This window comes from Dasypus novemcinctus, chromosome 3 (assembly GCF_030445035.2).
Source record: "Dasypus novemcinctus isolate mDasNov1 chromosome 3, mDasNov1.1.hap2, whole genome shotgun sequence".
NCBI lineage: Eukaryota > Metazoa > Chordata > Mammalia > Cingulata > Dasypodidae > Dasypus > Dasypus novemcinctus.
Genome location: NC_080675.1, coordinates 35,745,701 through 35,762,876, shown reverse-complemented (window position 1 = coordinate 35,762,876; position 17,176 = coordinate 35,745,701). Strand labels below are relative to the sequence as shown.

Sequence of the window (17,176 nt, the reverse complement as noted above, 5' to 3'; positions counted from 1 at the left end):
TTATCAGCGGCACCGGGAATCTGTGTTTCTTTTTGTTGCTGTCATCTTGTGTTAGCTCTCCATGTGTGCAGTGCCATTCTTGGGCAGGCTGCACTTTCTTTCGCGCTGCGCTGCTCTCCTTACAGGGCGCACTCCTTACGCGTGGAACCCACTACGCAGGGGACACCCCTGCATGGCACGGCACTCCTTGTGCACATCAGCACTGTGCATGGGCCAGCTTCACATGGGTCAAGGAGGCCCAGGGTTTGAACCACGGACCTCCCATGTGGTAGGCAGATGCCCTATCCATTGGGCCAAGTCCGCTTCCAATGAATTCTTACTTAGTGAATGATCACCAAAAGTGCAGTGCACTTTGTTTTTGCCTGCTGTTGCCCTTTCTTGCTTCTTGATTCATTTAGCTAACTCTACTTGATTGCTTGTTTTGTTTCTAAGAGATTATATGAGATATTAATGACAGATTCCTAAGGGCTTTTAAATTTTTCATTATAGAGCTGTAAAGTAGGGAGCGGAGGTGACTCAAGTGATTGGGCACCTCCCTCCCACATGGAAGGTCAGTTCCTGGTGCCTCCTAAAAAGAAAACAAGCAGACATAGAGAACATATAATGAACAGACAAAGAGAGCAGACAGCAAGTACAAACAACAAGGGGGTAGGCAGATATAAAATAAATCTAAAAAAAGTTTAAAAATCATGGAACTGGCACAAATATAGATTATATAGACCAATGGAATTGAATTGAGAGTTCAGAAATAGACCCTCACTTCTATGGTTAACTGATTTTTGACAAATCTGCTAAGTCTACTCAACTGGGAAAGAATAGTCTCTTCAGCAAATAGTGCTGAGAGAATTGAATATCCATATGCAAAGAATGAAGGAGGACCCTTATCTCACACCATATACCAAAATTAACCCAAAATGGATCAAGGATTTAAATATAAGAACCAGGACTATAAGATTCCTCGAAGAAAACATAGGTAAGCATCTTTAGAAGCTTGTGTTAGGCAATGGTTTCTTAGTCTTTAAGCCCAAAGCACAAGCAACAAAAGAAAAAAGTAGATAAATGGGACCACATCAAAATTAACTTTTGTGCATCAAAAGACATTGTTACGAAAGTGAAAAGACAACCTACTTGGTGGGAGAAAATATTTGGAAGCCATATATATGATACGGGTCTAAAGAAATCCTACAACTCAACAAGAAAAATACAAAAATCCCAGTTTAAAAAATGGGCAAAAGACTTGAATAAACATTTCTCTGAGGAGGATATACAAATGGCTAAAAAGCACATGAAAATGTGTTCAACATCATTAGCTGTTAAGGAAATGCAGATCAAAACCACAATGAGATACCATTTCACACCTACTAGAATGACTACTCTAAAAAAATAACAGAAAATTACAATTGTTGGAGAGAATGTGGAGAAATATGAACATTCATTCATTGCTGGTGGGAATGTAAAGTGGTGCGACTGCTGTGGAAAACAGTTTGGTGGTTCCTGAGAAAGCCAAGTATAGCATTACAATGTGGCATGGCAATTCCACTACTAGGTATATACCTAAAAGAATTGAAAACAGGGAATTGAGTAGACATTCGCTCACTGGTCCATCAACACATGAATCAATAAACAAAATGTGTATACATACAACAGAATACTATTCAGCATTAAGAAGGAATGATGTTTTGATTCATGTGATAACATGGATGAACTTTGAAGACATCATGTTGAGTGAAATAGGCCAGACACAAATGGGCAGATAATGTATGATTTCACTGACACGAAATAATTAGAATAAACTAACTTATAGAATTAGAATCTCGAATATAGGTTACTAAGTGATGGGTTTGGGATAGGGAATTTTAGTTAATGCTTAAATTGTACAGAATTTCTGTTTGGGTGGATTTTGGTAATGGATGGAGGTGATAGTAATACAACATTGTAAATGTAATTAACAGCACTGAATTGTATATATAAATGTGGTTAAAAGGGGAAATTTTAGGTGATATATAAGTTATGAGAATAGAAATTAAAAGATCAAACATGGGACCATACAACACAGTGAACCTTACTGTACATGATGGGCTACACTCAATAGTACAATTATAGGAGTGTTCTTTCATGAATTAGAACACGTGTACCAAATGTGTTAATTCGCATATAAGATGTTAATAATAGGATGGTATATGGGAAGAAAAAATAACACCCTATTGTAAATGATGGACCATATTTAATAGTACTATTATAGTATTTTTTAATCAGTTATAACAAAGGTATCATACTAATGGAAAGTGTTAATAATGAAGGGGTATATGGGAACTCTATTTTCTGCATGATTTTTCTGTAAACCTGCAACTTCTCTAATAAAAAAATTAAAAACAAATTTTGTCATGATTTGAATGATCCAAATATAGATAATTAAGGGTTAATTTAAACTCAGTATTACTTTACTGGAATAAAGAGTTGTTTTGTGCATTTTTAAAAATTTTATTATTTGTTTTGAGAAGGTCCTGGGAATTGAACCCAGGATCTGGTACATGGGAAGCAGGCACTCAACCACTGAGCTACATCCATTCCCCAATGAGAGTTGGTTTTTTCATTTGTTTGTTTTTGAGGCACCAGAGATTGAACCCATGACCTTGTATATGGGAAGCAGGCACTCAACCACTTGAACTACATCAGCTCCCCGTATTTTATGCATTTTTGTTGAAAAAATAATCAGAAAAAAATGGAGTATATCGAGGCTTAAGAATACTGATGTGAAAAGGGAAAAATGAAACAGGACATTGAAAAAATATGTTTCTATATGAATATTTATGTTCATGGTAATATTTTAGATACTCTTTATTAATTAGAATGCTACTTTAGGAAGGCAGTAGATGTTTTTAAACTATATTTTGAAGGATTTCTATGAAAAGGAAAGTTGAAGTCATAAAGAATTGATTGATAATATTAAAGTTGGCAGGCAATTGGGGCTGTGTCCCCAGGAGGGTGAATGCTGGGCAAGAGAGCGATGTGAAGAATAAGGCTGTGCCAGGATGCAAGAGAGGCATGAGGCTGAGAGGAGTCTGTGATGCTTGCTGTGGCTCTGCCTAACTAATTATGGATCTTAAATCACTGAACTTCTCTGGATCTCCTTCTGCTTTTGTAAAATAGGTATATTTCCTCTTCTTCCTACCTTGGGACATTGTGGTAAAGATAAAATGAAAGGAGATGACAGAAAGAATTTTGTAAACTTAAGAGCACTAGACAAAACTTTATGGAGATATGAAAATCAGGTTGGGGGAGTAGATGTAGTTCAGTGGTTGAGCACCTGCTTCCCATGTACAGGGTCCTGGGTTAAATTTTTGGTGCCTCCTAAAAAAAAATGAGGGGTTGGTCAGAACAGAGAAAGGAAGACATTTATTGAAGACATGCTTTAAGATCTTTCAGCTCCCTTTGCTCTGAATCTGAAGTCATTTAGTTTCTTTGTGATTGACAGTAATTTGGTTTTGCAAGTTGACCTCATGACCAAGGAAGTACCTTAAGCTGACAATGTGTTAGTTAGTCCAAGGTCATGGACAAGTTAATACATTTGTGGGTTACAGATTGGTTTTATGAGAATTTGATTGGTGTGAATGAATTAACTAGGAATAAACCAACTCTGGATGACTTCATAAAATCCTATTTCAGATCTAATCTGGGAGCCTACAAGTGACAGCAGTCCATGAGGTCCTTAGAAGGCTTGACCTGGAGGAGAACACATGAAAGACAGTTTTTTAAAAATTCTCTAAATAAAAGTGTTATTTTTCTTTGTATTAGAGAAGTTGTAGGTTTACAGAAATATCTTGCAGAAAGCACAGAGTTCCAGTATATCACCCACACACACACAGTTTTTTCTATTATTAATGCTTTGCATTCGTGTGGTACTGTTTTAGTTTTTTCAGGCTGCCAAGGCAATATACCAGAAATGGATGGCTTTTACAGTAGAGGTTTATTGATTTGTAAGCTTACAGTTCTGAGGCTGAGAAATGTGTCCAAATCATGACATCATCAGGCGACACTCTCTCCCCAGAGACTGGTGTGGGTGATCCTGGACTCCTCTCAAATGGGAATGCACATGGTGGATTTGGTGGTCTCTGCCTTCTTCTCTGGGCTCTGTTGCTTTCAGCGTCTAGTTGCTCCATCTGTCCGTTTCTCTCTCAGCTCTTTTGTGCCAACTCTCTGTATTCATCCCATTTATAAATGGATTAAGACCCACCCTGGGTCACACCTTACTGAAGTAATCTGATCAAATGGTCCCAGTATAATAGGTTCATACTCACAGGATGGACCAGTTTCAAGAACATGATTTTCTGGGGTATATATAGTCTCAAACTACCACAGGTACCTTTGTTAAAATTGATGAAAGAATATTATAATTGTACAATTAACTCTAGTCCATACTTTACATTAAGGTTCACTGTTGATGTTGTATAGTCTTAGAGTTTTTCTTTTTAATTTTTATTCTAGTAACATATATACAACCTAAAATTTTCCAAGAAAGGTTTGTTTTTGCTGAGTGTAACTAATGAAGTGTTTAAAAGTATAATTGTAATGCACAAAGAATTATTTTGTTTCCCTTTTCAGAATCCCAAGAGGCTTTGTGCTCTGTGAAAAGTATTTCTATACATTTGCTCCAATGACAGAGTTACCTGCACCTTTGTCCTACTTCCAGAATGCACAGATGTCCGAGGACAACCACCTGAGCAATACTGTACGTAGCCAGGTACAGTGTCAGCTTCTGAAACTGCCCTTGCTATACAGAGGGGGCTGAGCAGTCTTTACTTCACCAGACTTACCTGTTGTTGAACTTTGTACCCTTTGGTGTTGGGAATGTGGAGGGTGCTTAAGACCTAGGGTGTTTAAGACCTAGGCGTAGATCTGGTTCCTCCCTGACTCAGCTATCACCTCCTCAGTTGAAGCCTCTTCCCTTCCCCAGGTGTGCAGCACCTTAGAGTTACATGTTGTTTATTATTGTACCTACCTTGTTCTTTTCTGCAGGCTGAGCAATTAAGGGCAGGAGACTTGGTTTATTTAATCTTTTTCTTTTTCACTTTTTACCCAATGTATACCCATAGTATACATGCATTTTATTTACTTTTATTTTTCAGTATCTAACACAGTTCCTGACAGTGCTCAGTCAGTAAATGTTTGTTGACAGTTGATGGCACAATGATGAATGCAAGGCTTTGTGTAGAAGTTCTGAGTTTGAAGGAGGAACTTGGAAAAGGGGTGTAAGCCAAGAACAGAATACAGAAATTCCGCTGCCACATAGATTTCAAACCTGCGCCTGCCTCCTTGTTAGCTATTCATTATAGATGGAATGCAGACTCCACAGAGCACCTTTGAGATGCTGGAGACTTGGTAGGAATTTTAGAAAACACAAAGCCAAGTTTAAACTGTGATGAAAGTGGAGGGCAGGGGTTGTCAGACTTTCTATTCAAACCAGAGGCGGAACTAGGAACTACCTTCCCATCTTAAAACCCCTTCACACCCTCTCCACTGCCTCTTTAGGCTCTGGACCCTGGAGTCTTCCCTCATTCTTCTCCCAGATGGCTCCCTTCTTCACTTTATCAGTCACCTTATGGATCACCTTCTCAGGGAGCCTCCTCAGCTCCTCAGTTCCCCACTCCACCAGGTACCCCCATCCTCTTACTCCACTTTATTTGTGCATATCCCTTATCAGTATTTCTGGCATACTGTGTTTACTTGTTGGTTAGATTACCTGCCTCTCCTATTATATGTAAGCTGCTAGAGGTCAAGAACATTATCTGCTTTGTTCACTGTGTGTCCTAGCTTAGTGCTTGAACTCTCCATTGTTTTTGTTTTTTGTTTTAAAGATTTATTTTATTTATTTCTCTCCCCCCCCACCCCGCTCCCCTGCCCCCACACCTCCATTGTCTGTTCTCTGTGTCCATTTGCTGTGTGTTTTTGTCTTTGTCCACTTCTTTTGTTGTCAGTGGCATGGGAATCTGTGTTTCTTTTTGTTGCATCATCTTGTTGTGTCAGCTCTCCGTGTGTGCTGCACCATTCCTGGGCAGGCTGCACTTTCTTTTGCGCTGGGCAGCTCTCCTTAGGGGGCGCACTCCTTGCATGTGGGGCTCCCCTATGCGGGGGACACCCCTGCGTGGCATGGCACTCCTTGTGTGCATCAGCACTGCGCATGGGCCAGCTGCACACGGGTCAAAGAGGCCCAGGGTTTGAACCGCAGACCTCCCATATGGTAGGCGGACACCCTATCCATCGGGCCAAACCCGCTTCCCTCTCCATTGTTAATGTAGTATTATTTCTATCCCTCATACTCAGGTTTTGTAGGGCTTTTTGGTATTTTTTCCCTTCCTTCCTTTTTATTTTTTTAAATAAAAAACCTAAGTGACTGATAAATTGAAATGAAAGGATGCTCCAGAGGAGGTATGATTGACACAGGACTTTCGTTGATAATTACATATGTTTCATGGTTTGGTTTTAGCCAGTCTTAGTGCTGTTGTTCTCAGTGGTATCTTCCAGACCACTTAGGATAGTAGTATCAAGAAAGGATACTTTGTTTAGCTTTACTATTGATAATGTGATGTTAAATAAGTTTCCTTAAAATGCCTTCTCTGGGGGAATAGATACAGCTCAAGCAATTGAGTGCCTGCCTCCTACATGGGAGATACCAGGTTCAGATCCCAGTGCCTCCTTAAAAAAACAAAACAAAAAAAAACAACAAGCAAAACAAATGATAAAATCAACTCAGGAAAGCCGAGGTGGCTCAGTGGTTGAGCACCAGCTTCCCAAATAGGAGGTCCTGGGTTCACTCCCCTGACATCTGGTACTTCTTAAAAAAAAAAAAAGGCCTTCTGTGACTTATAAAGATCGTCTATACACATTCTCATTTAAGTGTTCCATTTACCATGGGATACGTATACGAATTTTGCAGTTTGAGTAATTGTTCAGGATCACATAGAAAATTAAATGACAGATGTGGAACTTAAAACTGCTTTTGTATTCCAAATCTTCTGTGTGTTTTCTATTTTTCTTACTGTCTCTTAGTTGGAAAAATGTTATGATACTGAAAGGAGATAAATATGAAAAAACTCTGGGAAAGAAAAATGCCAACTCTCTTTTATTGATTTTGTACCTATATACTTTTTTTTTTTTAAGGAGGTACTGGGGGTTGAACTCAGAACCTGGTACATGGGAAGCAGGTGGCTCAAACCACTGAACTGCACCCACTCTCCCTAATATACTTTTAAAAGCCCCAAAGGAAGAGGAAAAGAATCTCATTGTTCAGTTTTTTAGCTGTAAAGAATCAATTGTATATGTTCTGGATGGTCATGAAAAAATGGGAGTATCCAGATTTAAATTGGACATAGATGACTGTTTTTGCATATTAACTGAAAGCAGCTCTTTCATTTTAGCTCTTCAATAGTGGTTTTATTAAATGCAAACTACACTAAGACAAAATTCTGCAGGCATAAAAATCTTTAGTATTATTTCTTTCCCTGTTTGTTCACTGGCCAGCTTAGAGGGCTCAAAAGGAAAGTTTTTATCTTTCTACCCTAAAGGAAAGAAAACTAGCCTATTAAATGTCTTCGCTGTCCTCGACTCTGTGCCAGGTCCTGCCCAAGCATGTCATTTTAGGACCTTGCATTTGGAGGGCACACATCTTAAGTGAACAGGTTTTCCCTCTGTCTTCTCCTCCTTCGAATAACTAGTTTTTTGTTTTTTGTTTGATGATCGTACACAATTTCATAGTATGGACATATCAATCCTCTCGTGTTGCAGTTAGGTTGTTTTCAATTATTTATTTTTGCACACCATGTACAACCATGTAAATAAGTCTGTGTGCATGCTCATGATTATTTCTGCAGGCTAAATTTCTTGAAAGAGGAATTTCTGGGTTAGAGAACATATGTTTTAAAATCCTTTGGTATCTACTAGCAAGATACACTCCAGGAAAAGATTTATAATCCTCTCCAACATTGGATATTGCATATCATTTTCCTTCATAACCAAATGGGAATAAGACCTTTCTCACAAGGTTATTGTGAAGTTCAAATGAAGTGAAGACACAGTGCTACACAAAAAGTCATGCATTTTTCTTGTCACAGGATAATATATTTTGCAAGTCTCATTACAACAATATGAATTATGGTGTGGAAGACTTTGATTCAGAGGTTACTCTATCCCTGCTTCACTCTCTATTAATTCCTTCTCCATTTACAATTTGGTTTCTACTTCCAGCCCTCTTCTCCATCTGTTCTCTCAGAGCAAACCATTTGCTTTGTAAACTCTCTCCGTCCTTGTATTCTCAAACACTGCTTTCTCCTGATTCTTTTCTTTTGCTCCCCTTTACTGATTCCTCTTCATCTGCCTGCCTTTTAAATGTATTCAAGGCTTTCTCTAAGGCTCCACCATCTATTTTCTTCTCAATTTTTCCTTCTATGAATCTCTTCTATGACTTTCCCTTCCTGCTTGCATTCACTTTTGTGACTAGTTTGGCTGTCTGGAATCCAAACTCCCTTCTTTTTTGGGGAGAAATCCCTAAATTTTTGGCTGTTTTTAGAAGGTAGTACCTATTCCCAAATAAAAGTTCAAGGACCAATTCCCTCTCTTCCTGTCTGAGAGGAGCTAAGGGAGTGGGCCCATGCCTTCATCTTTGCCAATCAAATGCTCCCTTCCAGGACTCTGACCCTTGAGGAAGTGAATGGTGACATTTGGAGGTCCTATTCATTGTGACAGTGGCCTTCGGCAGACCAGATCTCGCTGAGAGGCGTTTCTCACCACTCTATTAAAAATCGCGGAATTGTTAGTCTTTTGAAGTGCCTACCTTTATGACTATATCCTCTAGAGTGAAAAAAAAGAAGCTATTTTACATTAACACAAAAAAAGAAGAGATTTGCTTAACATTCTTAAAACTGGAAGGAAAATGAATAACCCCCTATAGACTATTCAAAGATCCGTGTAAAGAAGTGGATCTTCTATTTCTTTCCTATCCTCAGTATCTTCCTTCAAGGTCAGGAGCATCCCTAGTCTGAACTCATGTCATGAGGCACTTTTGCATTTAGGAAAGATTAAGAGGGTAACCAGATACTGAAAACTGCCCACAAAACACTGAAGAATTGGCATTTAGGGCTTGTGGCCGAGTTACATAAAAATAGGCACCCCGCAGGGAAAATTTAGCTTTGGTCCAGTTGTAATTTAAAGCAGCTGTATGTAAGTTTTTTCACTTAATTTCTTAGTACATCACTTTTCCCACCTGTAAAATTAGGTGATTAACAAATGTATTGGTTAGCCAAAGGGGTCCTGATGCAAAGTACCAGAAATCTGTTGGCTTTTATAAAGGGTGTTTATTTGGGGATAAAAACTTAGACTTACAAGGCCTTAAAGAGTCCAGTGCAAGGCTGCTTTCTCACCAGTCATTTGCCACTTTTTGAAGGTGGTGAGTACTTTCTGTCTGGTGTCTCATTCCTTCTTCCTCTTAAGGCTCTATCAGCCCAGCTTCTTCTGATCTCAGATGTAGGCTGACCTAGAGCCGGCCTCTCAGGGCTTTCTCTATCAGTCTGGCATAGGGCTCATTTCCTTCCAGGCTTTCTCAGCTGCTTAGCTGCTCTGTTCTCTTCAGCTACAAACTATCAGGTAAATGGCTCAGCTCTCCCTGGGGCTCATCTCAGCCCACCAAGAGGGCAGGAACTTAACCTAAGTCGTGCCTTACTGATGTGGTCGAATCAAAGGCCCTAAAATGATTTAATCAAGTAAACTTAAAACCTTTGAATTTGATACAGTCAAAAGGTATCACACCCAGATTCTAGTTTGTAAACAAACTAGTTTACAAACATAATCCTTCTCTTTTTTGGAGTTCTTAAATAATCTCAAACTGCCACATTAGATAATCTCAAATTCTCTCCCAACTCTAAAGTTTTGATTTGGACAGACATTAGGATGACCAGTTGTCCCAGTTTGTTCAGGACTTGAGGGGTTCCTGGAATGCAAGATTTCTGGGCAAACAATGAGGAGTTGGTCACCCTACAAGAGGTAAAATGAACTTGAAATCATTTTGGATCTAACCAAGTCTTACTCATAGTTGACTTCCTTGTATAACTTCTAGTACCCTTACGGTGATATTATACAATGTTATTGCTTAAGAAGAAGAGAGCATGTCTCTCCATTCCAAAAGTCAGGTGTTTTCTTTAGCTTTATTTCTTCAAGCCTTAGTGGATACTTTATAAAATGAAACTCTTCTAGTAATGCTACTTAGCCCAGAAAGTAATTTTTCCTTTGCGACCTGCTGTGTATAATCTCATTCACAGTGCAGGGGGTTGAAGTTTGATGAGAGTAGTCACAGCCCTGAAAACAGTGGGTTTTAAAAATTTTAACTTAAATTTATTTCTCACATTTTTACACGTAATATTTTAAGCACGTACAGAAATGTATGGCAAATAATAATAATGAACACCTATGTACCTACCACCCAACATTACTAATCATTAACATCTTGCCTTATTTGCTGTGTATGCCCTGTTGTTTTTTGTAAAGTTTGTACACAAAATCTTTTCTGTTTCTATTACATATTAATCCTATGCTAAACAAAACCCTAACTAAACAAAACCAAATTTTAGATTTAATTTGGAAAGAGAGACTAGTTATATAATAACAAAAAAATTGCAGCTAAAATGAAGTACCTCCCCCACCCTATTCCCCTTCTTCTTTTCCAAGGATGGTAATTATTCTCCTGAATTTGGTGTTTATCATTCTTATATTTTATATGCTTACTCTAATTATGTGTACAAACAACATATATTATTTTGCCTGTTTTAAAACTTTATATAAATAGTGTCATACCTTGAGAAATCATGTGTATGTAAAGTTGTAGAAATTCATGTTGTAGGTTCATGTTACGTGTTTCTGGAATTTATGTATGTTTAGATCCATGTAGCTCTAGTTCATTCGTTATCTCTGTTTATATAAATATATTTACAAGTATTCTCCTGTTTGCAAATATTTGATTATTTCCAGTTTTTCATGATAATAGACGGTACAGCGGTGATGTTCTAATTCATTACTTTTTGTGTGCATGTATAAGTTTCTCAAAGGTACTTGCCATGTTTAGGTGTGTAGATCATAAACTATGTTAGAGATTGCTGGTATACTCAGTCAAGTTTTATACATCAAGAGTGTCTGGCAGTTTTTAATGCTTTACATCTGTTTTTGTTTGCTAAAAGCAGCTGGGAGCAATGTACCAGAAATGGGTTGGCTTTTTTATATGGGAATTTATTAGGTTAAAAGCTTACAGTTCTGGGGGAAGCGGATATGGCTCAACTGATAGAGCGTCCGCCTACCATATGGGAGGTCCAGGGTTCAAACCCAGGGCCTTCTGACCCATGTGGTAAGCTGGCCCACGTGCAGTGCTGCTGTGTGCAAGGAGTGCCATACCACGCAGGGGTGTCCTCTGCGTAGGGGAGCCCCATGTGCAAGGAGTGTGCCCTGCATTGAACCACCCTGCACAAAAAAAGTGCAGCCTGCCCAGGAGTGGCATCGCACACATGGAGAGCTGACGTGGCAAGATGACGCAACAAAAAGAGACACAGATTCCCGGTGCCACCGAGAATGCAAGCAGACAGAAGAACACACAGCAAATGGACACGAGAGCAGACAATGGGGGGAGGGAGAAATAAATAAAGTAAAATCTTTTTTTTTTTTTAAACTTACAGTTCTCGAGCCCATGGAAGTATCCAAATCAAGGCATCATCAAGATATGCTGTCTTACCAAGTTGCAGCTTTGAGCATTCAGGCACATAGCAGCATCTAAAGCAGGGGTTCTTAACAAGGGGGCTGTGAGCTTGAAGTGAAATTCAAAAAAACATTATTCTTGTGGGAATGTGTTGGTGCAGCATGATATATTTATTAGATTCACAGTATAGTGTGGACTTAGTAAAGAGTCCATGGTTTTCACCTGACTGGCAAAGGGGTCCGTGGACCAAAAAAAGTTAAGAACCCTGAATCTAAAGATACTTTCTCTTGGAGCTCAGCTCTGGGTGATCATGCACATGACAGGACATAATGGTCGCTCTGCCAGTCTCTGCCTTCTCCAGAGGGGAAGTTTTCTTTCTCACCAAGCTCAGCTGTGGGCAATCAGGCATATGGCTCATCTCTCCCCTCCCCTCCTGGCCTTGTCTCTTTCAGTCAGGTGGGTGGGTGGGGGTGTGCTCTTTCTGTGCTGCTGTGCTCTGCTGATTCCAGCCTCTGGCCTCCCGGGCCTCTCTTTCAGCCTCTTGGGGTTTTTCTGTCTCTTCAGCTTTTTTTTTTTTTCCTTTGTGTCTCTGCATGTCTCTCCCATTTATAAAGGACTCCAGAAAAAGGATTAAGATCCATCCTGGGTCATGCCCTACTCAAGTGATCTAATCAATAGGAAGGTCCCTTAACAGAATCTGATCAAAAGTTTCCATCTATACTAGCTTTACAGGCATAGGAATGGATTGATGATGATGAAGATCAGGACGTGATCTTCTGGGGTCCACCCATATTCAAACTGCCACAGCATCCTTGCCAGGTCTTGGTATTGTCCAACTTATTTCATGTCAATCAGATGGGTAAAATGGTATCTCATGTTATTTTAACTGTATTTCTCTGATCACTAATGAGGTTGAACATTTTTTGTTATGTTTATTGGCCATTTGAGTTTCCTCTTTTGTGATTTGCCCATTCATATTTTTTGCCCATTTTTCTATTGCGTTGTCTTTTTTCTTATTGATTTTGTAGAAATATAACGTGGCTTTGTATATATATTTGTTTTTGTTTTTTTTTTTTAGTTTTTTTTTCATTATGAACATTTTCAGTTTTATTTCTTTTTTTTAATATTTATTTATTATTATTATTATTTTTTTAATTACATTAAAAAATATATATGAGGTCCCATTCAACCCCACCACCCCCGCCCCCCACTCCCCCCACAGCAACACTCTCTCCCATCATCGTGATACATCCATTGCACCTGGTAAGTTCATCTCTGAGCATCACTGCACCCCATAGTCAATGGTCCACATCATAGCCCAGACTCTCTCACGTTCCATCCAGTGGGCCCTGGGGGGATCTACAGTGTCCCGTAATTGTCCGTGAAGCACTATCCAGGACAACTCCACGTCCCGAAAACGCCTCCACATCTCATCTCTTCCTCCCGTTCCCCACACCCAGCAGCCCCCATGGCTACCGTTCCCACACCCATTCCACATTTTCTCTGTGGACATTGGATTGGTTGTGTCCATTGCACACCTATGTCAAGTGAGGGCTTAGATTCCACATGGGTACTGGATGCACTCTTCCCGCTTCTAGTTGTAGACACTCTAGGCTCCATGTTGTGGTGGTTGACCTTCTTCAACTCCATGTTAGCTGAGTGGAGTAAGTCCAATAAGTCAAAGTGTATATATTTGTTTTTGATGCATAGTTTAAATGTCTTGGTAGGTGAATTCTTTCCTTTTTAATTAAATTTATTTGCATTTTTCAATTAAAAGTAGTTTAAGAAAAATGTATAAACAGCCCTGAATATTAAAAAAGCTCTTTCATATCTTGTAAAGAAAGAATAAGCTAAACTATATTGAGAACTGTTGTGTAGTCAGTTCATGTTCACTTGGTCCATCATTGTCTTACATTGATTCCAAAAAAGAAAAAGATTGGTGATCTTGGTGACTTTCCCCTTTCACTTTCCAAATGTTCTGTAATATTCTTGTCTCATAATTTAAAAGAAAAACAATTTTGTAAAAGAAAATTTTTGTGACGAAAGGTTGCAAAAGGGCAGTATACTACCTGAGGAATATCTTTGGGAAGGGGAGGAGCATTCTTGGTTCTCTGTGGTGCTCACAATAGTGGGTGAGTCAGAGCAGCTGAGGTAAAACAAAAATCGCCTGATAACATGAGACCTTTGAGAGTAATTGATTTGGTAATTGGAGTTTATAATATGACCTCATCATCAATAAAAGTTCCAGTTATGTTTGTTATCTCCATTTTAAGAGATTGAAATGTTTATAATGTATTAAAATTTTTGCATCTCCTCAAAAATATTAAAAGTCTTTGGACTTATCCTTTAAGATTTGATTGTCAGGAAAACTAATCCATATGAAACAAATAATTCCTGCTGATGCCAGATGAGAGAGGTTAACACATTTGCATTGTTCTCATCTTTTTACTTTTTAGAATTTTTTATACTTTTATGCTTGTTTACCCCATCTAGGTTGTAAATTCCCTGAACGTAGAATGTGGTTCATGTCCCTGAGTTGCCTTTAGAGTTTTTTGGTCACTCATCATCTCTAAATCAATTGTATATAAATCTCCCAGCAAAAAAAACAAAGATTTTAGCCTTTTTTTAGGTGTTAGTAAGAGAAATTTAAAAATTTTGTGCCTGTAAATAAAAGTCTAGAGTGAATTTTGCCAATTGTTTAAGAACTTCAGCTTAGGTTTGAGAGGTTTCTGGGTTTTCTGTGGGCACGCTTAGCCAGCTCACATTGCTCTTCTCTCTGCGTTGCTCACCATAGGGGGGCATCTCTTAATTTTTATGTAGAACATCTGCCAGAATACAGCTTGGCATGTCCCAAGAGCCAAGTGGAGAATCTGTTTTATTTTATTTTCTTTTTTAAAGTATATATAGCTTTTTATTTCTTGTTTACTCTTTTTTTTTTTTAAAGATTTATTTATCCCCACCCCCACCCCCCGCCCTTGCTGCTTGTGCTCTCAGTTTGTTCTCTGTGTCCATTCATAGCATGTTCTTTTGTGTCTGCTTATCTTCTCTTCAGTAGGGACCAGGAACCAATCCTGGGACCTTCCAACGTGGGAGAGATGCACTCAACTGCTTGAGCCACCTCAGCTCCCTGGTTTGTTGTGTCTTTCATTGTCTTTTCCTCTCTCTCTCTTTTTTGGTATGTAATCTTGTTATGCCAGCTCTCTGTGCAGGTCAGCTTGCCTTCGCCAGGAAGCCCTGGGAACCAAAACCAGGACCTCCCATATGGTAGATGGGAGCCCAGTCACTTGAGCCACAATTGATTCTGTTTTATTTATATTTCATTTTTCTTGGAAATGTTGTCTTCCTTAGAGTTGGCATTTAAGATTTCACTGCTTTCCATTAGTTCACCCTCCACCTCTAACTAGAAGCTAGCATGGACTTCACATTTGTTTGTGCTATTGGTTGGCTATGTCTTGAGGGGACTAGAGACCAGGTGGCAACCTGACTAATGATTTAGCTATTTCTGACAAAGGCAAAGTTTACAAATTGCAAAATGAAATATTTCTTTCCTAAATATATTGAATAGGTTGGATATTAAAGTGTCTCTAACAAAACATTATCTGGGTGTTTTTTCCTACAGTTTGTGATTTGTCATATTGCTTTGGTTAATTTTTAATATGCTTGTTAAAATATTTTGTAAGGTTTTTCTGTTGCCATAAATTTTTGATAGGTAGAGTTCTTTTTCCTTGGCTTGTCATAATTCTGGCCAGGAGTCAGCCTCCATTTCTTTCTTTTTTTTGTTTTTTAAGGTACTAGGGGCCAAGGATTGAACCTGGGACTTCATATGTGGGAAGTCAGGAAGCTAGTGCTCAAGCACTGAGCCACATTGGCTTCCCTGACTTATTTTTTTTTGGTTTGTTTTGCTTATTCTTTTTTTTTTTTTCAGGAGGCACCAGGAACCAAACCCAGGACCTCCTATGTAGGAGGTAGGCACTCAACTACTTGAGTCACATCCATTCATTTTCGTTTTTAGTGGCATTACAGGAATATTTTTAAACCAGAGGAAATTAAAAATATAATGTCAGAATAGTGAATGTTCGTGTTTTGGTTTAGTATAGACATATCTTTTGTAAGGATTACTGTGACTTTTTGTTCTTCTAAGGTACAAAAAAATGTAAAATCTGCTTATATTGCTAGTTAAGTCTTATAGAATATATGTTAGAGCAGTGATTTTTAACCATTATTGTGCACTGGATTTCTCTAGAGGGCTTGTTAAATTATCTGGCTCTACCCCTGGAGTTCTGATTCTGTAGGTCTGGGGAGGGACCAAGGAATGTGTATATCTGACCAATATCCAGATCATGCCACTGCTTTTGGTGCACAGCTATATTGGAGGTAAAGAAATAAAGGGAAAATGACCTTAGAGAAAAATGGTTAGATTCATAAATTGAATACTTGATATTTTTATTCATATTGATTTATTCTGACCCCAGTTTTTCTAGTTCTTAAGGAAATAAATTGGGAACAGTCTTTTTTATTTAAAATAGAAAAGAATCAGTGTTCTATAAGCTAAGAAAAAGAAGTCTTAAAGTAGTAGTAGCGGGGGAGTAGATGTGGCTCAAGCAGTTGAGCACCTGCTTCCCACATTGGACGTCCTGGGTTTGGCTCCCGGTGCCTCCTAAAAACATAAAAACAAACAACGAGGGGAAACGGACTTTGGCCCAGTGGTTAGGGCGTCCTCTACCACATGGGAGGCCCGCGGTTCAAGCCCCAGGCCTCCTTGACCCGTGTGGAGCTGGCCCATGCGCAGTGCTGATGCGCGCAAGGAGTGCCGTGCCACACAGGGGTGTCCCCCGCGTAGGGGAGCCCCATGCGCAAGGAGTGCACCCCGTAAGGAGAGCCGCCCAGCGCAAAGGAGGGAGCAGCCTGCCGAGGAATGGCGCCGCCCACACTTCCCGTGCCGCTGACCACAACAGAAGCAGACAAAGAAACAAGACGCAGCAAAAAGACACAGAAAACAGACAACCGGGGGAGGGGAGGGGAATTAAATAAATAAATAAATAAATCTTTAAAAAAAACAAACAAACAACGAGCAAATGGGTGAAGAAACCAACTCAGGGAAGCTGAGATGGCTCAGTGGTTGAGTGCCGGCCTCCCACACTTGAGGTCCAGGGTTCAGTCCCTGGCCCTGGTACCTCAGGAAAAAAAGAGTAATAATCTACTGAAAGATTGCTAATGATTTTCTTTATGAAGCAGTTGCTAAAGAATACTTGTGTAAATCCATTACCTTCAGTTGCTAAATTTATAACATTAAAATGTGTCTGGTCTTTATAAATGAAGGTCATCTGCAGTATCTTTTTTCAATACAAAGCATTAAATTTTATTAAGTTGTTAGGCAATCATAGACTGGCTGAATTAATCTCATTTTCTAGAAGATCTTGGGTCACTTTTTTAATTGTGAGAAAGCCC

General features: G+C 39.1%; 1 protein-coding gene across 4 annotated transcripts in view; it reads left to right on the top strand.

Moving 5' to 3' along the window:
- Positions 1 to 17,176, top strand: part of PSEN1 (presenilin 1) — a 95,843-nt gene that overhangs the window by 6,317 nt on the left and 72,350 nt on the right. For 2 of the 4 annotated variants that reach the window (XM_004466055.4, XM_058293108.1), the window contains exon 2: positions 4,603 to 4,729. In XM_004466055.4, coding sequence (XP_004466112.1) covers positions 4,655 to 4,729 — 75 coding nt within the window. In that variant the 5' untranslated portion in view covers positions 4,603 to 4,654. Of the gene's footprint in view, positions 1 to 4,602; positions 4,742 to 17,176 lie in introns of all 4 variants that reach the window. The other 2 variants (XM_004466054.4, XM_023591027.2) reach the window with 1 other exon arrangement.